We start from the raw sequence: 25,718 nt of genomic DNA on the forward strand, positions 1-25,718 counted from the left end.
CTTTCTGAATCAGGGAGTCCAACTGCTCCGAAAAATTAAGGTTTCATTTTGGGAGGACTTTGTCGATATAAATTTGTGAGCGAGTGTAATAAGACCTATTAAATATGATAAATGATTACATACTCTGACAGATATCTAACCAGAACCTAATCAGAAATCAGCATGGCAATTATCTATCCTTATCATATTGAACGAATCGCCAGTTAATAAAATAAAAGTGCATTCATTAGTTCATTTTTAGTTTGTAATTTATTATCTGTTCCGGATTTTCAGTTTTTTTAATTTTGGGTGTTAGTTATTAATAATAGGTAGCTTATTGGTAATTGGTAGATTAATTAAACTTATATTTATATTGCATAAGTATGATGGCAAACCACATCCGCACATTTAAACATTTTGTCCTCAACATATTATTATGCTCGTCTTTTTTAATCAATTTAAAATTTTACAATGTTTTCATTTGTTTAAAAAACACCTTTTTAAAAGCCAATTCCATTCTGAAGTAAAGGTTTTGTTTTTGAAAATAATTTAAGCTCGAATTTTTTATTGTTGATTTAAAACATTTGTTCTGTACTATCACTACGTAACCAATTTGTTTCGTTCAGAATGTTTTGGTGTTGCTTAAAACTAAATTCTCCATTCACCCTTTTGGATCCGATCGCTTCCGTTTTCCTCTGATTCGATTCTTCTTTGGCTATAAAAATTAAATTACTCATAGGTTTTGTTTTTTCAACGTTTGCACTATTTTGTTGTAGATGTTTTTGCTGTTGTTTGAGTATCAGTTTGTTCATTACATTTGATTACAACAAATAATTGGTAGTTTAGTTTAGTATTGTATTTGGTTTTACAAATTTTTCGATTCATATCATATCTTTTTGCTTTGTGGTGCTGGGCTAAGGCGACTTTTGTTTGGTTGTTTTCACTTTGTTTTGGTTGTCTTTACATTTTGCAATATATTCAACTTTTGTATCCGTTCTCATGCTTTCCACTTTTACATACACAAAAATAAACAACTTGCTCTGAATGTAAAAATAAAAAAAGATATTTAGACGCTAAAGAAAAATAAAAATACAAAAAATTAAAAAATTACTTTTTTAGTCTTTTTAAAATTTGTGCTAGAAATTCGGCTATTAAAATATTTAAGTTCGTACCCACACTCGAGAAAAGTACACATATTTTCATTTCATTGTTTTTGGTTTTCATTTAAACATATTCAGTCTTTCAGCTTTTAACATAAATAAATTAATTAAATTAATTTATTTAATTACACTTAAAAACATCTTGTTGCTTGCTGCCTGTAAATAATTTTGAGTTCTATTGCATTTATGTGGTAATTTTTCGGTTGTCTGCCTATCGTTGCTTGTTGTTTAAATTTATAGCCAAAAAGTTGTTTCAAGAAAATTTTGAAGAAATTTTTTCATCCTTTGAAAAAGTTGGTGTAGGAGCCAAAATGTTGCTTGTTTACTTGTTGCCTTATTTTACTTAATTCTAATTTTTCTTTTTTGTGTTAATCATTTACAATTATTTGTATTAGTTTTAAGATTTGTTATATAGTTTTCCCATCAATCCTATCATTCTTTTTAGAGCGCTTTAAAATAGGTTTTACTCGTGACTGGTTTAGTTGTTTTCCCATACGTTTAAAATCATTTTAAGTGGACGTAGCATCTTTTCGTTTTGGATTATTCAAAATGTGTTGCTTAATTTTACTTAATCAATATATAAGAAATATATAAAATTTGGTGTCTAAATTCAGTTGTTTTTAGGAGTTTTTTCTGTTGAAACTAAATTAACTATTCTTTTGCGTAATGGTTTAAAAGTTTATCAAATATCCTTTGTTAATTTTTTTTTTCTTTGCTTTTTGGGTGGGGCTTACGTTATTATAGTTGTATGTAGTCTTTCTTTCGATCTTTCCTTTTATAAACGTCAACTCAAAAGTTTTCGTCAACATATTTTTCGTGTTTCACTCGTTTCTTACTGTATAAACCGGTCTCTTGTTAAGGCATCTGCTTTTTGTCACGGAAGTTGTGGTTTTTTTTTGTTTCTAGTTTTGGTTTTGCGTTTTACAGTATGTTATAAGCTGCAATGGAATTTCAAATAATTTTTTTTAAACAAGGGTTTCCAAATTATTATGTCTCCAATAGTTTACATTTGCCCAAAGTTTAAAAATTTTTGCTGTGACTCCTAAAAACAACAAAATATGGTTGTATTCTTTATAATTAATTTAGCAATACCTTAAGTATCCATTTTAAATTAAAAATGTACGATTACTTTGTAATACAGCAATACCAAAAGATTCCTATTGTAATAGGTTTTTAATTTTGTTGTATTTGAAATTGTCTTCTACAGTTTTGAATTTTTGTAGGTCTCTGAAAAACTCAAATATAATTCAGCATGCAGGTTGCAATGCGCATTTGAATTTTTATTTGTTTTATATTAAATCTTAAATATTTGAACGCATATAAGCGCCTTGCTGGATAAGCATTTTAAATTTAATAGCTGAAATAAAAAATCTTTAAATAATTAAAAACACATTGGTATTATTATATTTAAAAACGTAAAAATGTTTAATGAAAATTCAATTTAATAATAATTGCAAAAACTTAACATTACACAAAGAAATCTAGGCGTTTTAAAATCAAAATTTCATGAAAAACCTTTAGTCTACTAAGATACAAAAATAATGCAAAACTCAACTCATTAAATCGATAAAAAATAGGAAATTTAAAACTTCTTGATTCTTTTACAGTTGTTAATAAACTAAAATTGTTGTTGCTCTTCCAGTTAATGGAACTTTCGCTTTTTACCGCCTCGTTTCTTTCCCTTTCCCTTTTTGGCCAACTTGCGCTTTTTGCTTCCATCGCCACGCAGCGCCGATTCTCGGCTAATCTCCCCAAGGATTTCATCGCCAAGTGTGCCTGCGGATTTCACAAATAAATCGGTTAGAAGTTTGGGAATTGGGGTCATCATCGATGGTCGAACGTACCCAACGTAGTCAGTTTGCGTTGACGATGCTTTTCGGCCTTAGTCACAGGCAGACGCATTAAGTAGGTCTCCTCGTACTCCTGTTTCTCCTTCTGCGCATGGGACAGCAGCTGCTGGGCCCGCGATCCAGACGATATCTCGGTAGGAGCGTCCAAGTATTCCTCTTTGAGGTCCTGCAGCATGGAAGACCTGGAGAAAGGAGGTATATCTTCTGCTTAAAAGTCGAAACAAAGAGAGATGAATGTGTCTCTTACGTAATCGCCCGCTTCTTGGCCCGGTCCATGGCCTTTTTCTCCTTGTCAGCTTCGCGTTCGTCGCCGTCGTAGTAAACCGGCTTGATGCGTGGCGGCACATACACTCCGGATTTTCCGGCTGTGGCCGCCTTGCGGGGCATTTTCGCTGCTCCGGCCTCATCCTCATCCTCATCCTCCTCATCCTCATCGTCATCGTCATCCTCCTGCTCCGCGTCGCTGTCATCCTGCGCATCCTCTCCGTTGGGTCCTGCACTGCTCATCATGTCTTCCGGATTGGGCTTGTAAAGAATGGGATCTGTACTACTCGACACGCCGGTGGTGGCTGTCTTGACCAGCTTGTCGATCTGGTAGCGTAGCTTGTGGTCTATGGGCCGAATCTTCTCCAGCACAGTGCGAATCTCGATCAGGCGCTCGATAGAGGGATCACCCTCGATGGTTTCACCGGAGCATTTGCGTAGAACCACGTAGGTCAGGTTGATCAAGTAGTCGAGCAGCATGTGGTACTTCACCTCAAGGAAGCTCAGACCGTATTCCGTGGTCAGCTCGCCGCGCTTGACCCGCTGCAGCATGCCCTCCACCAAATCTGTCACCTGCTTCACGTTGCTGTTCATCTCCCCAAGCAGCTGAATAGCCTGCGGGATGTCCTGGCCCTGCACTTCGCAATCGTGGTCGAGAGCCTTCAAGGAAGAAATAAAATGAATTTCAATGGAGAATTGTTTTGACATTGTCTGCTTTAAAAAGCTTAGTATAAGGATATTGCTATATATTTTATGTGACGGGAAAGTTCCACGGTATCCCAATTATTGAGAGCCTAAAAAGGAGGTAAACTGATTTTGTGAATATTATTAGAAAATTTCAACAGCTTACAACATTCAACTACTAATCATATATAATATATCATATATTGCCAGTTAAGTGTGGTGTAACTCATTTGCATATTTGGGTTGGTTGCCATTTAATTATTTGCATTTTACAACATTTTTGAACGCGCACTCTGCCGCCCACTTCCCACCTCAGGGGCACTTCCTTTTTGACCGTCGAGGCTTGTGTTGCATTTATTTTCAATTAATATTAATACACCAGTCGGCTGGCAATTACGTGGACAAATGGCGTGGGCTTGTTTGGTGATGCGGGATTTGTGTAGTTTATAGATTAATTGCAAAATAGCAAAGCAAATAGCAATTTTTCGTAAATTTGTTTTTGTGATTTGTGGTTTGCGTGTTTTGCCTGCAGTTTACAAAGCAATTTACCAAATAATGTTTATGACATAACAATACAGAACATATCATATTATTTTAAGCGAATTCTTTTTTGCCAGTTACTAGTAGAGTTAAAGGGTGTATTTGTTAACAAGTATGTAAGAAAACGTTTCCGACCCTTTAAAGTATATATAAAGTCCGTCGGATTCTGGAAACATAATTTTAAATCTTAATACTTCGGCCAGCCAAAGTTCATATACACTTGCAGCTTTTGTAAATTTGAAACATTTATGAAAATATTTAAACTTTGATTTAGTTGCGTATACGTTTAAAAGCAGTGAAGCTATGATGACTTTAAGCTCAATTATTCGATCTTACCTAAGACAGCAATATGAAAGCGTTTTCCGATTTAAATAAAATTTAAAGCGTAATTCTAAACTATCAAATTATTAATATGTCAAAAAAGTTTCAAGCAGATAGCTTTAAAACTGAGAGACTAGTTTGCTTAGAAACGCGGACAGATGGTAAGACGGACATGGCTAGATCGACACTCCTAATGATGCTGATCAAGAATATATATACTTTATAGGGTCGGAGAAGTGGAAAACTTCTGACTTAAAATTAAAACACCCTCTGTCATAGCGCTATGACACTTTGAAAGTAGGCGCTATGTCATGCATCTAATGCAGAGCAGCGGCAGAGCATGGCCCGAACACCATAAAGCCGCTGGCGGCACACACACATTGAGCAGAATTTTAGTTTTTGTAATAAATGTAAGCTCTGACAAAACAAAAAACCAAACTTAAAACAAAACTAGCATAAACAAAGGCTATTCGGGCTTTCTGATTCAGCCAAAACTGCCAGACAAACAACGTGATGAATAAAACGCGAGAATAATAAAGTAAGGAAAACAGCAACAGCCAATCTCAGAAACGACAACTCCAAAAAATCTCAAATACACAAAAAAAAAATTTAATTTAAAAACCGTTGTTAACTATAAACTAATGACAGAAAACATAGAATATACTTTATGATTTCTTTTTATATTGAAGAAAATAAAGATTTTATTTGTGGTAATTTTCTTTTAACCTCTTACAAAAAACAAACAGAATAAAAAAATAATAAAATAATTAGAAAATAAAACTTTGCAGCGTTTTTTAATTATACATATACAATTGCACTATATATTTATATTGTTAAAATACGTTTATTTATGCACAATATAAACATTTTTTGGGAAATATTAATCTTGTAAGCTTGTCTAAACTAAAAAAAAAAGAGATAAGTGTAAATATTTTTAAAGTTAATTAATACCATAAATATTCTGTTAGACATAAAGAATAAAACCATTCTGATTGTAAAAATAGGTATGTAATATTTGCGTAATAATAAGAAAAACATATTGGGTTTAAAAAAAAAATAAAAAAAAAATATTGTCAAATTTATACTTTAGCTTTCGGGAAACTAAATAAATAACATAGTATAAGTTAATGTGAAACAGCTCTAAGTTTTCATAGCATACTATGTATATTCGTTATGCTAGTACTAAGAAGTCATAGCGAGATTGTTTTAAAATTGAACTTGTGAGTGTTAAAATAATAGCTTGGAAAATTCCCTTTTTATTACTTTGAAGAGTTAAGAGTTAATACAATTTCAGAACAATAGTTAGGTTTCTTTGGCTATTTTTTTTAAGGTGTGAGATGAGATGGACATAACGAGGCTTCCAGCAATAACAAGTACAGCGACAACGTGTACTGGAACCTCCCTAAAACAAACAAAACAAATAGTAAACTATGGTTGGTCATGCCATACTGTCCTCCATTCCTTTTTGTTCCCCGAACACCAAGTGACTAAATGATTTAAAATTCGACGAGCTTTAGAGTCATTTTCAAATGCAACGGCCACCAAAACGTTGCAATTGTATAAATCGTTGCGTTGTAGCACTGCGGCCAATGTTCAGCATTATCCGATATTTCGCAATGGATGTTTTGTGCGTTTGTAGATGGCAACTGAAAAGGGGTTCGAGTGCAAAAGCACAACCCATTATTAGCCCATAAGTAGGCAATGCAAATGCAATTGAATCCACACACGTACATATCTAGGGGTTTTCAGAGGGCTTTCAGTTTACACACGCTCATGTTCACATGCATTTCCGCCGCACTCTGTTCGCTGCGAAGCCCACAAAATGCGAAAAAACAAACCATTTTACTGGCAGTTTTTCCGCGGCATGAATAAAATATAACCTGCAATTTCTGTTGGTTTTTCAGCAGAATTTAATGACAAAATTTGGTGGCGTCTGCCCCCTTCCAGTACCCTTATAAGTCCCTTCCATTGCGATACTTCAGTCTCGTCGGGAATTATTTTGGGTGGGATTTTCGTTTTCAATTTATTTTTATTTATTTATGCATTAATGTCATAAATAAATTTCACTCCGTGTTTGTATGTGGTTTAGCTGTTTCTGTGATAATTGCGCAAATACTTTACATATTTATAGGCTGAAATTGCAATTGGGTATACTATTTTTGACAGAGGATACATGCAATTGTAATGGTGACTACCAAAGTGAATTTCGGGGGTTAGGGGAAAAGAAAACATTATTTTCCGATTATTCCTGTTTTTGAATTAATACACCAAACCATACAACCAGTTTTTATAACCATTACTCGTACAAAGGTACAGTACAGCTAGAAGGAATGGCTTGAGGCCATATAAACTATATATATTCTTACTCCATCAGTACCACTAGAAACGAGTAACTAGCCATGTCTGTATATCTGATGTCTATTCCTATGTTTGACAAGATCTTAGGAAATATAAAACCTAGACAGTTGTGTTGATGAGTTGTCTTTATTCAAAGCGCAGCTTAATTTCTGTTACAAATTTCGAAAATCTGAAATTTCTTCTTCATTTCGAATATATCTTAACACCTTACTGTATTTGAATCAATGTTTGAAAAAATATAAAGTGATAAGGGAAAATTTGAAGTTAGGGAGGATGGAAGGGCCCTGCGACGGATTGCATGTACATTTGAGTGAAAAAAAAATAAATTCTATAAATCTTTCCTTAAAGTTTAGCTGATCAGAACAAAAAGTGCTTTACAATTTGGCTCCATTTTAATTTAATTTCCTTCAAAAGGAAAAGCTGTATTATTGCTTGTCTGTGGATATCTACTGAATTTCATTAAAGGTATATCGAGTACATGCAATACAACAGCATGCAATACAACAGAAATTACAAGATCCATAAACTCCGAGTCTTTTTCACTGTAAAAACGCCCCCAAAAAGGTATGTACAGGTGTTAACTCAACCAAAATTATAGACTGGAAGCTATAAATGTCATATTATTATTTTTTGGAAAACAAGTAGGCAAACACAATGTATAATAACATTTATTAAGACATAAGACATGCGTTACATCATCTATTAGCTTATTGCAAAAGTATAGAATAAAGCCTGGAACACTTGTTATAAGAATGGAACTACAAATTAATCCCTCACAAATATTTAAAGGAAATTCTCCCTTTTTGTTCTTAGTTTCCAGCTTCCAGATATCAAAACAAATTAAAGCTATGTATGATCTGAAAGAGAGTTCCCCTCGAGCTTTTGGGTTTCGCTTTATATTTGATAACTTTTCGTCTACATTAAAAAATGCATACTTTTTCATTTTTAGCTGAATATTTTATTTGTATTCGCCAATACCAGCAATCTTCTTATTTCGTTTCCATCCCACACTGTTCGTTGTTATTTAAAAAATTCGAATATTCGCGGCACATACACAAATAGAATGGACCGAAACAGGGAGAAGAGGACAAAAAAAGGAACGACATTGCTATGAAATATTGCCAATCAGAAACGAAACCGAAAATAAATCGATTGTTTCAACAAACGCACATAGCGCACGACCACATGACCAACGGAGCAACAACAACTGCGAATCGGACTGGCCATGGCCAAAAAGCGAAACAACAACCATATGCAGAAGGTGCGGACCGAAAGAGTCGGCAACAACACACTCCCTGTCCCATTCTCCGAAATCCTGCGTCTCGCGAAAAGTGGGTGTTGGTGCGGCGGTTGGGCAATTGGGCGATTGGGTGTTGGGATGTTTGGGTGGTGGTGCTGCCTGTACAGTGGGTCGGCTGAGTGATTGCCGCGACTGCGGGGGTGCAAATTGAAACAGAGTTGAGCCCCGATCCCTGCCACTCCTGCCCGAGGACTGTCCAGTTGTACCTCCGCATCCCCGAACCTCCCACACTGACCCAAGGACCGATATGCCATCCGTGTGTCGTTTGCTCGCTGGTCGTTTGGGCCTGGTTCGTGTTGCTTTGCCGCTTCTGGCCAAAAGCCTCGCGGGCCCAACAAGCGCGTCGAGTGATTGGGTGGCTAGGTGCAGGGCTTGGGGAAGGGGATGGGAAAGGGGAAGGGGAAGGGGAAGGGTGCTGGTTGATTCCCGCCGCTGCACGTTGCATTTGCATGTGTGGGACATAATTGGACAGCCTGGAACGTGGGCAGAGCAGCAAGGACGCATTGAATGACAGGCACAGTGGTTAAGACAGCGAAAAGTTGTTCTTATATACATTTTCATTCATGGTCTCAAAATTGTTTCTTATTGTTACCAAGTTATATAGCATTTATTTTCTAATGACAAAAGCCATTTGTGCAATATATAATAATTTAAATACGTTACCTTCAATCTGTTATATAATTTTCCCTGATCAAAAAATCTTTTCAGATTTCAAGACTTTCGGCTATAAGTAATCGTCTCTTTCGTGCACACTCTAGGTGCGTTTTTTACTACGTCAACTGCAGTCCACAGTGATACATGTATGTATATATAAAAGATTAATTAATATTTAATTAATATCATTATTATACCAGTCTGCTAATTATGTATTTTGAAAAAAGCTAGTTTCCAAATTTTTCGGTTGGCTTTATCGAGTAAAAAGCACTGACCAAAAAGTAATGAGACCAACCTTGGGGGACCGCTTGATATGTTTTTTTTTTCCATTCCTTTTTTTCTCTGCGGTTCTTTTCAAAATTGACTTTGTTTTTATTCAAATTTTGTATTTGCAAGTAATGGATAACACAAAAACATTTTTCTCAAACTAAACAAAAATGTTTGATTTCATCTGCAAAAGAAAAGGTGTAGGTCCACTGTTTAGAGGTCCGATTCTATCCATAATCTCTCTGCCTTCTGCCCACTGTTACACTGTCCTTTTTCCACTCTAACTGGACCTTTGCATATTGATGAAGCTGACGACTTACTCCATTCGCAATTCTTTGTTGGCCAGTTTTTGTGAGGGAATAGTCAAAGGTTCAGTTGGGAAATCCAAAAAGGACTTCTTTTGACTTTAAATGGAAGCCCTTGGAATTGGAACAAAAAGTGATTGAAAACCATAGTCAAAACGATAGTTGTATAAGAAAAAACAAGACCTAATTATGTTGGCTCATTTATGGCCGATTTCTCGTCAGATCACAGAAAAATATATATCATAACAGCATTTTTTTATTTAAATGGGTAAATTGTAAAGTTAGATTCGAAAGTTAATTAAGTTTGTAAATAATAGTGCTAGAAAGAGATTTGAAAGATTTTTGATAGAACTCAAAAATGAAGATGGGCAACAAATAAGGCAATCATGATTATCACGGGTGTAATAATTGTTCATATTAAGGAGTCCAGTTTCGGAATAACTGAATCAAACAAAAATGAGACGAACATTTTATTAAAAAACACTTGAATCACCAAGAATAAATAATTTTTAATTTATTGAACTAATTAATTTTCAATACGTCCGCTTCACTTATCAAAAGAAATCACTACTAACTTCAATTCACTGATATATAAACTTATGGTGAATGTTTGACTCACTGTTTTTTAAATATTTCGTGGATCTTTGTTTTCCGAACACACTCTTCATCAATTGAAGCCAATTATTGTGTTTTTTCTTTCGTTTAACTTTTTGTGAACATACATATCTTATTTGCCTTAAAGTTTTGTCTGATATTTAAAAACGAATGCATTATTTTGTATATTTTTTACATTTTTTTGAGCTACCCAGCATGCTTTCCTGACTAATTTAATCGTGTTGGGGATAATAAACCGTTTTTTTTCGATGTGACTTTCAAGAAGTACATTTTTAAAGAATGATTTGAGTGGGAGAAATTCAGTTATAATTAAATAGCTTAAGCAAAAGGATATTTAAAGATGAAAAACCTAAAGGGGCCACAATAAGTTAGCATAGAACTTTTGATGTCGTAAAGTTACGATACACTCGCAACTAAGCAAACAATAGAATTGAATAGATTATTGGTTGATATTTAATATGAAAATTAAAATTAAAAGAAAACTTTTATTTACGATTAACACTTTGTTCTGCCTGGTTGTAAATTGCATTGTTCAATTGCCATTTCTGCACAAACGGAAATTTTTGTGTATGTCATTTAGTTTTGGTACGAACTTTGGCCTCCAGAATCCCTCACTTACTCTTGTGCCATGCCAATAATGCGGCAAGAGGGCCAGGAAAACGGAAAGGAGGTCCACATAAATTTACGTGCCAATAATATAAACAAGCGCGGGGTTCTTGGTGGTTCGCCAGTGGAAATAAGAACGGGAAAGGGAAAAGTGGAAAGTGGAAAGTGGTACGAGAAGGGGGCCCACAGAAAGAGGCAACGACAGCGGCTTTTTGCCATTTGTACGAGCCCAAACAGGCACAACTCCCCTTTTTTTCGGCCCCCTCCATGCATGCATAAATCGCGCGAATTTTGAACGTTGATTGCAGAACAGGCAGAAATATCCGTGTGTAGCTCCTGCTCGTGGGCAGATGGAGTTGGTGGATGGAGCACTAACGGTTGGGCACAGACGTTGTCACAACAAATGCTCCGCGAATTTTATATAAATTTTAAATACAATTTGCTATTGAGCCTTGCCAAAACCGAATAAAAACAACAGCAAGGCCCACCAACAAACCTTCGAATGGTGCAGAAGGATTTCCAGGGGAACGGGGTAGACTGTCTATGCTCGTAGATGGCGCGAGTATATAGAGGCAGTCGGTGGAGTGGTGGACAAACTGTCGCTTAATTGGAAATTGTGTATTGTTTTGAAAGAGCTGCGAAAAAGCAGAGATAGCAAACATTGTTCTGCCTATTTTTTTTTGTTGGATGGATAAATATTTCTGGAGCTGGTCGTAAGAGATACGGGAAAGGGCAGGAATATCATTGTCGATACTTAATTTTATTATTTAGGGTGTAAATGGAAAAAATTGTTTACACCAGACGCTTAAATACAGCAAGAAATTAATAATTTAAGAATACCATACCATGAAATCCATTGTTCAGTCTTCTTTGCTAAAAATTCCACTTAGGCACCAACCTAAGCCTCGTTTATGAACTAAACAGATGAATATAAACAACCCCAAATACTTCGAATGGGACGGTCTAATTTATTAAAAACTCACACGGATGAGCAAAAAAACATTTAACAAACCAAAAAAAATGTACCGAGAACGGGACAGAAAGGATACGGATACTTATCCATAAACTTGCATTCGAGTGATGAATGCTTTTTAAATGGGTATATAGCTTGTCAACCGCAAAAAGTATAAAGCTACCTACAGATGCGCGCCGCAGATAAATTTTATAAATTAAACAGACAAAGTCCTGGTCGGCAAACACGCTCAGAGAGCATATTACCGTAAAATTGTTGCCGGCTTCTCGGACAATTATATACATGCAAGACGACCCAACACAAAAATCTCATTACAATTTCAACGCGATCAGACAAAGCAGCACCAGAAGGAAGGCGGAGAACAGCGGAAACCCAGATGATGAAATGGATTTTTATCCCAAAACAGGACACAAAACAGTGAATGAGGGAAACATATGAAGGGATGATGGGAGAAAAGAATTATGGAAATAAAAAACAAGGGCTACCCCGTAACAAAAACGTCAACAACAAACACTTTTTGCAGCTCCCAACTTCTAGATACTTAGTCCGCCTTTTCGTAGCTCACGAGATTTTTTTGATTTTAGTCAAGTTTATAAAATTGGATAAAATATTTAAAATTACAGGAATCCAAAATATTAACTGTGACAATAAGCTGCAACAATCTGCACCGTTAGATACAACATTGCTTGAATAGTGTATAAAAACTAGGGAAGATTTACAACTCTAAGCTTCACACTTCCACTGCACGTTAATTTTATTTTACGGATAACCAAATTAATTAGTTGGTTTATATAAAGTTTATGTGGCAGAGAAGGTCTTCAGATTATCATGACAGCCTATTATAGGGTATGAAAAAAAATCCCGACATCAGCAAAAGTGGAAGCCATTCCTCGCTCCACCGACCCGGTCCTTCCCGCAATTCGGTCTCTGCCGGCAAATGCATGGGGCGAGTTGGTCCCCGGCGCGTAAAAAATGCAAATCCCAAGTCAAAGCTTGGCGCCGTGGCCCCGTACGTGGCAACCTGGCAACATACGTGCCACCAGGCTCTTTCCACGCCCCGACTCATACACAAACACAAAGATTTGAGTAATGGATGAAAAAATCCTACGCAGGAATGGAATTTGAAAACGTATGTCCCGGCATAATGCAACACACTCCGTCGGGCGAGCGGGTTATTCCGCTGGATCCGGTCGTTTGTTGTGTGAGTGTGTGTGGGACAGAAAAACTGAAGGCAAAATAAAAAAAAAATAAAAATAGAGGTTGAGTTTAGGTCCAGTTTGGGGTGCGGACTGTTAAACCAGGAAAGTAAGGGCAGAAGGACCGACTGGTTGCATGGCTCTCCGGATCAATGACGAAAGTGCGTTGAAGTGTAGCGCAAACAATGGCAAAAGTCATAAGCAAATGGGCCAGGAGATGTTCCCAACATGATGGGAGGAAAAGTATAAAAAAAAATTATAAATCTGTTACGCTTCTTCCCATAGATGTGAATAAAATCCTTTCCTTTGGTTTTAGAGATTTTAGACTTCAAAAACTGTATGCTAATTTTACACTGTATTAAAATCACTTACCAGGTTCTATTTGTAAATTTGTTTTAATGAAACACAAATATTTCCAACAATATAAGATATTACGTTGGTTACTTATTCGTATTCCTTTAATTAAGTAAAATATAAGTCCAGTTTTCTCTATCTGAACCTGACCACAGGCAGTTGGAGCGCCGAAAAGCGCTCAGATGGCAAAAGCCGGTTCCCAATAGGCATTCCGCAACCTATCAGTTTTCATTGTCACGAAGGGCTGATTAAAAGACGCTTCCGCTGCTCTTGACCAAACGCACCAACGGACGCAAATCCTCGCCACTCCTGCCTGCAGATGGCCATCATCCTTTGCGCTGAAGCCAAGCTAAGGGCCAACTAAACAGACGTCAAAATTATTGCCATTACACGGGGGGCTGCGAGCCGGACAGGAACTGGAAGTTGGATTTCAAGACGAGGATGGGGTAGAGAGTCGCTGGATGAATGGACGTCCCACGTCCCACGTCCCAATCTTTCCGCCTGCTGGCCAAGCGTGATGGTCAACTGTCCCGCCTTAACCCGTCAGCCGCGTGCTTGTCCGCGGAAAAAATCCCAGAAAGGGGAATTGAGCGGGAGGAGGAGCGTGGGTGGGTGCGGGAGTAGGGTGGCACACATCGAAAACCGTCGCCGGCTCGAGCTCAAGTAGCCTGTGTGCCATTTTTTCCACTGCGCTCATGGTTTTTGTTCTCAACTTTTGCTCTATTTCCGCCATCGCCGCCGCTGTCTGGCTGACGTTTTGGCGGTGGTCAATTGGGGGAAGGTGATCCGGGATCCGGAATCCAGGATCCGGGAGCAGGGTCCAATGCGGTTGTCAGTTGCTTTATGAGACGCCTCCGACAGTCCGTACCGGGCCCTTTGTGTCGAAATTCTGCATGCAAAGTGAAAATGTTGTCGCTGTTTAATGTCGAGCGCACACTTTTTTCATTGCCACTCCAAGGGCCATCGCTGGGACAGCTGCAGACATTTTCATGCCCCTCGAAGCTCAAGTACCTGGCCATATCGCCTCCAATAAACTGCCTTGATGGATTTGGCAGGGTAAGCTCCAATTGGTGGTCACCTAAAGTGGAGGTCTAGGATAGTCCCTCAACACAAATGGAACCAGATAGACATTCTCGGGAGTTGCTTGTGGTTTCTGTCTTGAAAACAAATACTTAGTGGGTGAAATGTTTCGCCACTATTGCAAAGGTTTTAAGATCAGTCTACAAGATAGTTGTCTTTGGCTAAAGATTACCTTGTTATATTATCTGAAGCTAGGCTTCATACAGTATTCAGAATTATGGTCCCCCAATGTATAAGGGTCGGAATTTGCATGGGTGTGAATTGGAAGTTAAAAATAGAAGAGGGTTCCGTCTGAGGGCGAAATGCTCAAATGGATAAAAAATGTTTTTTGTTTGCAATCATATTATATTTATGCAATCATACGCTAGCTTGTTTTTCTGGTTTATCTATTTCATTTGCCACTCTGTTGGGGCTGGTTAACCCTTTATATGCTAAAAATTTTTCAACCAATCAACTTGTGGGGATGGAGGTAATCTTCTCGTTCGCGCTTATCAAGGCTACAGATTTTTCATTTAATTTATTTCTTTCGCTCCAGAATAAACGCATTGTACAGTGGAACGCCTTTGAAATTGTAATTAATAAATAAAGTTAAAATACCCAAAAAATATTTTAAAAACAGCAAGCCTAAATCTCTCCGATATGTTGGATCATGTATTTATGTATTTCTTTTATCCACCGTTTAAAGCATTTTTGCCAGCAAAGTGTGTCACTCAATTTACACTCCTCAAGTGTAACATTTCCCTAATTAAATAAAAAAGTTTATTGAAGTTTAGAAAAAAGTCAAAAAATAAAAATGGAAGTTACTAATAAAAAACTGGATGGAGCATAGCTTAGAATCTTTTGCTACAAGTTAGTACAACAACAAATTATTTAATTGATGGTGTGCCAATTTGTTGTTTCACATTAGTAACTAGTGACATAAAAGTCAATGTTTTATAACTAGATAAGATAGAATTAATAAGCAAATAAAATACAAAATTCATAACCGACGTTTGAAATCGATGTCTTATTTCGCTCAGATGTTTGCAACCAATTATTTTTAATCAGCCACTGTACAAAGCCGAAGAAAGTTTTTTTTTTTTTATATTTACGCTCTCACTTGGGCTATTGCATTCCATTTTTCCCAAAATAAAAACGCAAATTTTTCGAAACAGGACAGTTTGTGCTTCTGGTCCTGCTGCTTGTTGGGTCCCAAAATATTTGAATATGTAAATAGTACTCCGATGTATATACTCACATATGCACGGTGTACATATATGGAGAGGTTTATATATCAACGCTATGAGGCAGGCCCGACTCAGTAAAAACCTCAGTTTTATTATTACTTTTTTGCGGCGCGGCACGTGTGGATATAACTGTGCGCCTGTGTGAGTATTTGCATGTGTTACGCCCTTTTCGGACACTGCATTTTTAATATAATTTTTACAACCCCTTCTCCGCCCCGCAGTCCTCCCCAATCTCCAGTCCAGCCCCGGCCACAATTTTTTCAGTTTTTTACACAAACTTGTTGTTATTGCTGTTCCATTCCCCTTTCGTTGGCATTCTTGTTTGCAGTGGGCGTGCATATGTATATGTACTTATTTTCAATTTTTTATTTCATATGTACCCATGATTTGATTTCTTTTGGGGGTTGGTATCCGCCCAATGGCAACTGTCCGGTTTGCAGGTGGTTCTGCCGTTCCATAAGCGAAAAATGTTGCGATGCTTTGTTATACCCCTCTTTTCGTAGAATTAAAGAGATTATTATATTACATGTCATTTCCAAAATCGTTGATCAAAGTTACTGAAAATCTTAGCCAACTCGACTTAAGACGTATACTTAAAGGAAGTTCAAGACGGGACTTTATGCCAACACACATACCTAAAATTAGCGACGATATATATAGGAAAAGCCGTTTCTTAAGCCATGTATCTATGGTGAGCTGACCAACTCTGTGATATTTCATAGAAAGATGAAGTTAACTTCAAACCATGTCAACACACCTCCAGAACAGGCCCTTAAAAGCCAAACAAAATATATTTAAAAGTTTAAAAATTAACAGATTCTGACGCTTAGTGAATGTGAGACATTAATTGTCCTGGTTTTAAATATAAAACTTATCAGCTTTAATTTAAAATACCCAGTTAGACAGTCATGTATTAAAATGGAAACTTGATTTAAGTCTTTGTTTATGGCTTGAAGGTGGGCAGCATTTTTTGTAGCAATATGTAGCAGGTATTTCATAGTCTCATCTCGGCTACAACGTTTTTTCTTGTACCTTTTTAAATTATATATTTTAATTTGGATCGAGGGGAACGAGGGGAATGTAATAGGCAGGCGAAATTGTCACGCGTAGAGTAAACCGAGGGAGGGGAAAAGGAAGAGCGGTTGTTTACCTGTAAGCCGCACATTTTTTCACCACATAAGCAAAAAGTGTTTTAATGAATTTTTTTAAGGGTCGGGTAAAATGTTGTTTTTTATTACTTTTAATTAATTCAAATTATAAATTAAAAATTGGATAATATTTTAATTGAAATGGAGATAGGTTTGGGTAAAATGTTAAACAGAAGATGGGTACAATTTTCAAGCGAAACCAGACTGCCTGATAGACAGACAAACATAATTTAACAGATATTTTACTAAGTTAAAAACGTACTTCGTACTTTATATTATAATTTCAGTCTGAAGTTTTCTACGCAGTTGGAGTAAAGTATATAAAGTATATTTAGCCGACCTTGCCATGCCCATCTATTTAAATGATATCTAAAGATAGTATATGATTCGGAACAGGCCGGATAAGACGACTAAACCATAAAGCTCCCATAGGTACAAAATAAAAATACAATTAAAATTGTACAGAACGATGGTCTGTTATTTTAGAACTACAGATTTTAATTTAAAAAAAAGGGAAGAAATCTCTTACAGCTGCAATATGAGCAATCAAAAAACACGTCGCAATAGCTCCTTTGTTTTAAAATATAAACGCATACAAATTTATATAAGTCATGCTAGCGGGTACTAACTTAGGACTGTCGAAATAGGTTTCCTTTCTTGTTATACTATTAATTTGGCACATATATTTTTGCAGAGGCTAAGATAAAATTAGTTGTATTCCGAATACGTTTATTGCAACGGTTCTAGTAACAAGTTCCTTTGACCACCCATCGCTCATGCATAAATTTTCAAAGTTTATAAGTCCTTTCAGCTAAAACCGAAAATGTATATATAGGTTCTTGTCATCTTGACAACCACTACATTTATATAACATATATCAAATTAAATTTAATGGCTTAGGTTAGCTAAAAGTCACATAGAATAAATAATACAGTGCACCGTCCAAATAATTCCGCATGTATTGCGGAAGTGGTTGGGTATTTCGTCGTTTAATGCTTATAAGTCCAAAAGTTTCACGGAAATAAGTTGTACATGTTCGCGAGATCTTTCGATGCGTATCTTATCCGCAGAACAAAAAGTAATTTTCTTCTGTGTACCCTCGACTGGGGGGGGGGGACCCTCTTAAAAACCATCACTTGACAGCTCAACCAAGTAACTTAACCCGCTCCCGCTCCCAGGCGACCCTCAACTCGGCCTGACCACAAAGTACGGCTGCTCCGAACTGGGGCAGACGACCCGCTCGAACAGTTCGGGGACTTTCGAAGGCCGCGGCTTCTGGTCGTCGGGCAGGAGCATGCTGTTCCACAGCAGGTTCGAGATGATCGCGTGGCCGCGCTGGCTGAAGTGGAAGCAATCGTGGGAGAAGAACCGCCAGTCGGTGCTGCCGTCGGGCAGCTGGGGGGCCGAAACGTTGGCCAGCATGGGATGGGCGACGATGGCGAAGTCCTCGCGGTGGAACTCGGGCAGCCGGGCGACCTCCATGTCCAGTCGCTGCCACTGGTCCAAGGTGCGGATGCGTTCCGCCAGCTGAGTGCGGTTCAGGCGGTCGTCGATCAGGCAGTGGCAGCCCACGCGGTGCACCACGAAGCACTGCAGCGGCACCTGGGTCATGGTGCTCAGCACAAGCGGGATGTTCGGCACCACGATCAGGTTGATCAGCAGGCGCGGCACATGGTCGCGCAGCAGGCGGAAGGCCTGCCGCAGGTCGCGGGCGTGCTGGGCGAGGAAGGTCTGCGGACTGTCCCAGTGGCAGAGGTCCGAGCAGATGTCGTTGTTGCCCACGTACACGGTCAGCAGCTTCCAGTGGCGCTTCATGTCCACGTTGGGGTCGCGCCGCAGCAGATCGATGAGGACGCGGGCCTGGAAGGGCAGGTCCCGCGACATGATCATCGGCTCGGCAATGTTGAGGCGCGAGGAGCGGTGGTTGATCACCAGACTGTTGCTCACGGCGAAGCCGTACAGCTTGGGGTTGAAGACCTTCAGGATGTTGGGCAGGGTCACGAACCGGCGCCAGTTGGCCAAGCCGCCGCCCGAGAAGGTCAGTCCGCGGAACTCGTTGATCATGTCGATGGCGTTGTTGGACAGGATCCCGTTGCCCGCGGACAGTGAGTCGCCGAAGGCGGCTATAATGTCAATGTCCCCCGGCCTCAGCCGCTCCACGGAAGTGGGAGGAGTCGGGGAGCGGGTGTTGTTCGTGGGACAAATGAAGGGAACTTTCTTCGACACCGGCGACTGCAGCTTTCCCTCGCGCCTGCCGCGGCTGCTAAGCGCCTCGATGTTGTTGAGAGCCCACCTCAACGTGGTCTGCCTGGTGTTGAGGAACAGGTGTCGCAGGTCCTGGTCGATGTGCGTGTACTGCTGGATGCCGTTCTCCAGCACACGGGGATTGTAGGACTGGGCCCGCACTCCGATGTCGGCCAGCAGTTGATCGGATCGATTTTGTCGCCGGATGCGTCTATTTGCTGATATAAATGTCGCAAGCAACAATAGCAATGAGCACAGGAAAAGCCTATAGTTGATATTTCCCATTTTGCCTTCTGTCTAGTCTTCAGTGTCTAAAACTCAAGCCTCAGTACATTACTTCAGGCGAAGTTCTTATCCGTTCGGACTGACTTTCGCAAGCTCACACCCGACGAACTTCTGAACGCGTTCTCATCCGACAGGCAAATGCGGCGATCGTTTTTAATGCCCGCCACAAACTATGTATACGAACTCACAGGCCGGATCCCCTCGCAGCTCTGCTCACAAATCGCTCTCAAACTCATTTCTTTCCATTAAAGCCAACAACAAACCACACACGATCGCAGAGGACGGGAAAGGGGACGGGATAGGGACAGAGCTCAGAACTTGACTTAAAAGCGTTGACCGAGACATTAACAATCATAAAAGTGACAGACAGGCCTGATAGCAGTACCAGCCTCTGGCTTCGGCTCGAAAAAATACGAACAAAGTGCCCTGCGGTTCAAAGATGTTGGCAAAAACAACAATGAAATGCCCTAAACAAAATACAGTTTAGTGTACGAAATAATTACCTTGTGGCAAAACATGGATGCTACCAAAACATGCCGAGGAAACGCACATTCGTGTGTGTATACAGAATACAGAAAAATGAAACAATAAATATATTTTATTGAAGCTGTAGAGAGGCTGGCCCCAGCAGGGGCGTCAACTTTGAGCTTGGGATCTTTAGCCAACCCGAAATGTACCCTTTCTAGACCAGTGAGTTGAAATTTTCGGGGGTTTTCGGTCCAGCTAAGCACAAGCAGATGCGTAACCCCCGGGTTACATCCAAATTAAATTAAATTTTTATGTGGTTTTTCCCTTATATAATTAATTCTCAGTCAAAAGTCTATATTCTTTTTATATTGTTTACTTTGTGCCGGCGTTAAGTTGATATTAAATTGGGTCTTGAGAACAAAAGACTTACACTTATGGTGGATATTAAAGCACTCTAGTATATATATTAAGCGTAAAAAAAGTAAATATTTTAACTGCGGTTCACAGTATATATTTCAATCGTGGTATATATGTATATATATATTAGGCTTGGTATGTAGTATAGTATATATTTTAAGTGTGTTTATTTTACGACGTCGAAAGTTCAATTTGTTTCAGTCTCAGACCACGTCTCTGTCCCAAATGGTAGCGCCTTAGATCTCCATCTCTCCATTCATGCTTTATTTAAGACAAGGAAAACCTAAGCAAAAAAATATCTAAATATTTGCACATTAAGCTTAAGTAAGTTTGTAATGTAATTGCTGCTCGAAATGCTTAAAATGTTAATAGCTAATTGTTTGTTTAGATCTCTCAAAAAGAGTCTTGAGACTTGAGTGCTATGCGAAAACATATCCGTTTTGTCGAACTTGATAGCGGTTATTGCCCACACAGCCGAGATAATTTAAATAAAATATTATTAAGTAAAGTGATCTATAAATATATGGTGTGTCTCTAAAAAGTTGACTCATGTCGGGTCTTGTTTTTTGAGGCGTGTTTTTTGAAGGCTGTAAGCACAGCTTGCGGCCATCCAACTGCCAGGGGCCTGAACGTGTTGGAATTTTACTCTGAGGTTCCGGCTTCTGCCCGACCTCCTTCCTCCTTTTCTTTAACGGGTTCTGAGAAACAGTCCTCCTTGTTGAGGCAGGCCTAAACCAGGACTTGGAGTAGGTGCTACCACTCGTGTAGAGCAAACTGGTCCTACAAGCCGAAGTTTATATACCCTTGCAGCTATTGCAAAAATTAAATATTCTGAAAACATTAAATTTATGATTTACTTGCGTGTTGAACATTGAAGCTATGATGATTTGCAGCTCAATCTGATATCGTTTTCCGATTTTAATAAAATTAAAAGTGTAATTCTAAACTGTCAAACTTTTAATAATTCAAAAAGAATTAAAAAACCATTATAAATAAATTAAAAAATAGAAAAGTTACATTCATTGTTCTAATGGGAGCTTTAGGTTGTAATCGTTCGATATTGATGAAATTTAAACCGTAATTCTAAATTATTTTACCATTACTATATGTCGAAGAACTAAAAACATTTAAAAAAAATTGTTTTAAATATTTTTATTGTTTCCATTATAAAGTCGTCCGATTTGGTGAAACGAGCAGGGCCGGACGACTATATCATAGAGCTTTCCTGGGAAAAATCGGAAACAAAAATGAAATCATAAATCATATAAATCATCTTGAAAACATTAAAATTATGATTTACTTGCGTATATGTTTAAAAACATTGACACTTGATGATTTGCAGCTTAGTTATTCGATAGTTTTAATGGCAGCTAAATGATATCGTTTTCTGATTTAATTAAATTAAAGTTGTAATTCTTAACTGTCAAATCATTAAGAAGTCAAAAAGAATTTAAAAAAAAAATTACAAAATAAGAAAATTACATTAAAAAATTTTTTTTAATATTTTTATAGTTGTCATGGGAGCTTAAGGTTATAGTCCTCCGATATTGATGAAATTTAAACCGTAATTCTAAATTATGTAACCATTACTATATGTCAAAAAACTAAAAACATTAAACAAAAAATTTTTTTTTTTAAATATTTTTATTGTTTTCATGGGAGCTTTATGATAAAGTCGTCTCATTTGATAAAACGAACCGGATCGAACGTCTATATCATATAGCTCCCCTGGGAACAATCGGAAAAATAAATCAAAAACCAGAAAGGAAGCAAACTTCGGCAATCCGAAGTTCATATACCCTTGCAGCTATTGCAAAAATTAAATAATCTTGAAAACATTAAAATTAACATTTAAACATTTACTTTTCTATTTTGTAATTTTTTTTAAATTCTTTTTGACTTGTTAATAAAATGACAGTTCAGAATTACGCTTTTAAGTTTTTTAAAATCGGAAAACGATATCATATAGCTGCCATAGGAACTATTGAATAATTGACTGCAGATCATCAACCGGCAATGTTTTTAAACGTATACGCAAGTTAATTCATAATTTTAATGTTTTCAAGATTATTTAATTTTTGCAATAGCTGCAAGGGTATATGAACTTCGGCAAGCCGAAGTCAGCTTTCTTTCTTATTTAGTTTAAATCGCGTTGTTCACTTCAAACAGCTCAAAACAACAGAAAAAAAAAACTTTAATTATAATACCCTCTGCAAGGGTTTACAAATGTTATCACTGTCCTTTCAACATAGTGGCTGACTAAGTCCGATCTAGGCGTTAAGCTTTCTTAAAATCGGAAAGCGGTATCAAATAGCTGCCGATCGTATAATTTAGTTGCAAATCATCATAGCTCCAATGTTTCGAGATTTTCATGTTTTATATTTAATTTTAGCAATAGCTGCAGGGGTTTATTTACTTTGACATTTTAGACGCTAGGTTTGGAGCTGTATTTATTTACTCGCTTAATATCTGTCATACAACAGGTTTTGAAATCAATATTTAAAAAGTAATTTTTCGGCAGATGGCGCCACCCAAAATAGATTATTTTCAGGGGCCACACATATTTTGAAAATGGTTAGCTCACTACGGCTATTTAATAATGAGTTCACTTATTTTCCCAAATTGAGGCAAAATCAACTTGTTCTAATATAAATGTGGTGACCAATCGGACTTTTGACTTGTATATTAAATGTTGGAGAGCCAAGGGTCGGCTAAACCCCCGACCCATGAAATGCCATGAGTTTTTGAACTTACTTTTTTGTTTTTTATTTTAGGTTTAGGAAGGTTACCTAATGCTAAATTTAAAATACAGAAAAATTCACCAGTTATTAAAGTAAAAGGTTCATAAAAACAAAAAAGAGTTTGTATAGTCTTTTATACTGTTTGGGATCTGTTTGACGCAAGAAACGTCGTTCATGCTACGATCTCTAAATTCTTGACATTTTTTAGCAAGTGAATTTATTCATCATTTTCTTTTCGGCCTCAAAAGAATTCAAGATGGAACTTTTTTATACGCGAACTAAGGTGTTCTTAAAAGCAAAACCTTCAAATAAAGTCACCGATGATATAATTTGTAGGACTAACCTATACTTAAACTCAAATAAATCTTTTTAAAAATGTTGATAGCTTAAAGGTTAATTAATCTTTTAAAACAATTAAATTCGGAATTATATGCGTATATGTCTAAAGGCTTTAAAAGTATGATGATTTTCAGTTGAATTATTCGATCGTTTCTATGGAAGCTATTCGATTTCGTTTTCCGATTTGAACAAAATTGAGAGCGTAACTCCGAACTTTTAAAAAAGAATTCAAAATAAGAGAAGTTACAATTTGTTGTTTATTTATTTTTGTACCAGTTACTCGTAAAGCAGAAGGGTATATTGTATTCGTTGTAAAGTATGTAACAGGTAGAAGGAAACGTTTCCGACCCCATAAAGTACATATATTCTTGATCATGATCAACAGCCCAGTCAATCTAGCCATGACCGTCTGTCTGTCCGTATGAACGTCGAGATCTAGGAAACTTTAAAAGCTAGAAATTTGGGACTTGGCATGCAGATTCTAGTGTTTCTTAAGTCGGGAAACACTAAACATCTCTGTCACGGCACTCTGAGACATGTTAGAGCGTATGCTGCATGCTCTTAACTTTTAGTTTTGACTATGCAGTTCGACAGATTGAAATTTGTTAGCTCAGTAACGGGTATCTAAAATTCGGGGAACTCGACTATGGCGTTCTTATTTAAATATTCCGGTTGTTTCCTTGGGAGCTATATGTATATGTTTATGATAAATAGTAGTCCGATTTTAATTAAATTTAAACCGTATTTCTAAAATAACAAGCAAGTAATGGTTTGTATATAGATGAACTAACAAAAAACAAGAAAGGAAGCAAACTTCGGCAAGCCGAAGTACATATACCCTTGCAGCTATTGTAAAAATTAAATATTCTTGAAAGCATTAAAATTATGATTAACTTGCGTATATTTTTAAAAACATTAAAACTTGATGATTTGCAGCTCAATTATTCGATAATTCCTATGGCAGCTATATGATATCGATTTCCGAATTAAACAAAATTAAAAGCGTAATTCTTAGCTGTAAAATTATTAATAAGTCAAAAAGAATTTAAAAAAACAAGAAAGGAAGCAAACTTCGGCAAGGCGAAGTTCATATACCCTTGTAGCTATTGCAAAAACTAAATATTCTTGAAAACATTACAATTATGATTTTATGAAGCAATGATGATTTGCAGCTTAATTATTCAATAGTTCCTATGGCAGCTATATGATATCGTTTCCGATTTTAATAAAATTAAAAGCGTAATTCTAAACAGTCAAATCATTATGAAGTCTAAAAGAATTTAAAAAAAAAATTACAAAATAGAAGTTACATTTAAAAAAAAAAATTGTTATATATTTTTATTGTAGTCGTCCGCTTTTGATGAAATTTAAAACGTAATTCTGAAATATTGAACCATTACTATATGTCGAAGAAATACAAAAAAATATAAAAAAACAGCAATGTTATAATTTTTTTAAGTTTATTTTTTCGATTGTTCCTATGGGAGCTATATACTATAGTCATAAGATTTTGATGAAATTTAAACCGTAATTCTGAAATATTTAACCATTATGTCAAAGATTTTAAAAAAAATTAAGAAACAGCAAAGTTATAATTTTTTTTAATATATTTTTTCGATTGTTCCTATGAGAGCTATATGCTATATGCTATGCTATATGGAGCTATATGCTGCATTAGAAAGACAACTTTTGGGAAAGTTTCATGCAGATAGCTTTAAAACTGAGAGACTAGTTTGCGTAGAAACGGACGGACAGACGGACATGGCTAGATCGACTCTTCTAGTGATGCTGATCAGGAATATATATGCTTTATAGGGTCGGAAACGTCTCCTTCAATGCGTTGCAAACTTCTGACTGAAGTTATAATACTCTCTGCAAGGGTATAACAGCTAAGTTATAAAGTGTTTTCCTTTTATTTCCTAACTCTTCGTTATACCTTAGAAACTAAACATGTTAAAAACTAAGTTTACAACGGAGCTCTATTAAATTAAATTATTTTAGACTGAAAACGTATAAAACTTGGCAGAAAAAATTCCGTTTTAAGCTTACTATCAAGTAAAAACAAACCTAGCGAATAAGTTGTTAATTAACTTGTTAACTATTGGAATTTAGTAATGTGTCAATTTTTAAGTCCATTTTATGTACGGTTCAAAGATCTCGAAAGGTTGTTTTTATTTCGTATTTTATTCATAGTTCTAGTGAAAACTCTGAGTTTTATTTTAATAGCTCAATTAAATCAATGCTATTCAACTGCAGTAACTAGCTTTTTTCCTGTATACGATGTCGATCAAAATGCCGCAGCTTTATTTCGTTTTTACTAATTGAGAATTATTAAGTGTTGCTA

The 25,718-nt window shown here is 36.9% G+C and overlaps 2 protein-coding genes across 2 annotated transcripts in view; both read right to left on the reverse strand.

Annotated features, from left to right (window-relative positions):
- Positions 1-230: 230 nt before the first annotated feature.
- LOC128253155 (neuroguidin) overlaps positions 231-25,718 on the reverse strand; it is a 55,744-nt gene continuing 30,256 nt past the window's right edge. The window contains exons 2-4 of the mRNA XM_052981366.1: positions 3,237-3,913; positions 2,984-3,171; positions 231-2,915 (exon numbers count right to left, since the gene is read on the reverse strand). Coding sequence (XP_052837326.1) covers positions 2,782-2,915; positions 2,984-3,171; positions 3,237-3,913 — 999 coding nt within the window. The 3' untranslated portion in view covers positions 231-2,781. The remainder of the gene's footprint in view (positions 2,916-2,983; positions 3,172-3,236; positions 3,914-25,718) is intronic.
- On the reverse strand, positions 17,589-19,566 carry LOC128253147 (phospholipase B1, membrane-associated). Its single transcript, XM_052981343.1, has one exon. It carries the CDS (start codon positions 19,407-19,409, stop codon positions 18,066-18,068), a length of 1,344 nt encoding a protein of 447 aa, XP_052837303.1. The 5' UTR covers positions 19,410-19,566; the 3' UTR covers positions 17,589-18,065.

This window comes from Drosophila gunungcola (assembly GCF_025200985.1).
Source record: "Drosophila gunungcola strain Sukarami chromosome 2L unlocalized genomic scaffold, Dgunungcola_SK_2 000007F, whole genome shotgun sequence".
NCBI lineage: Eukaryota > Metazoa > Arthropoda > Insecta > Diptera > Drosophilidae > Drosophila > Drosophila gunungcola.

Excerpts from the sequence above, each read along its gene's own strand:
- LOC128253147 (XM_052981343.1), bottom strand. The coding sequence starts at position 19,409 with ATGGGAAATATCAACTATAGGCTTTTCCTGTGCTCATTGCTATTGTTG.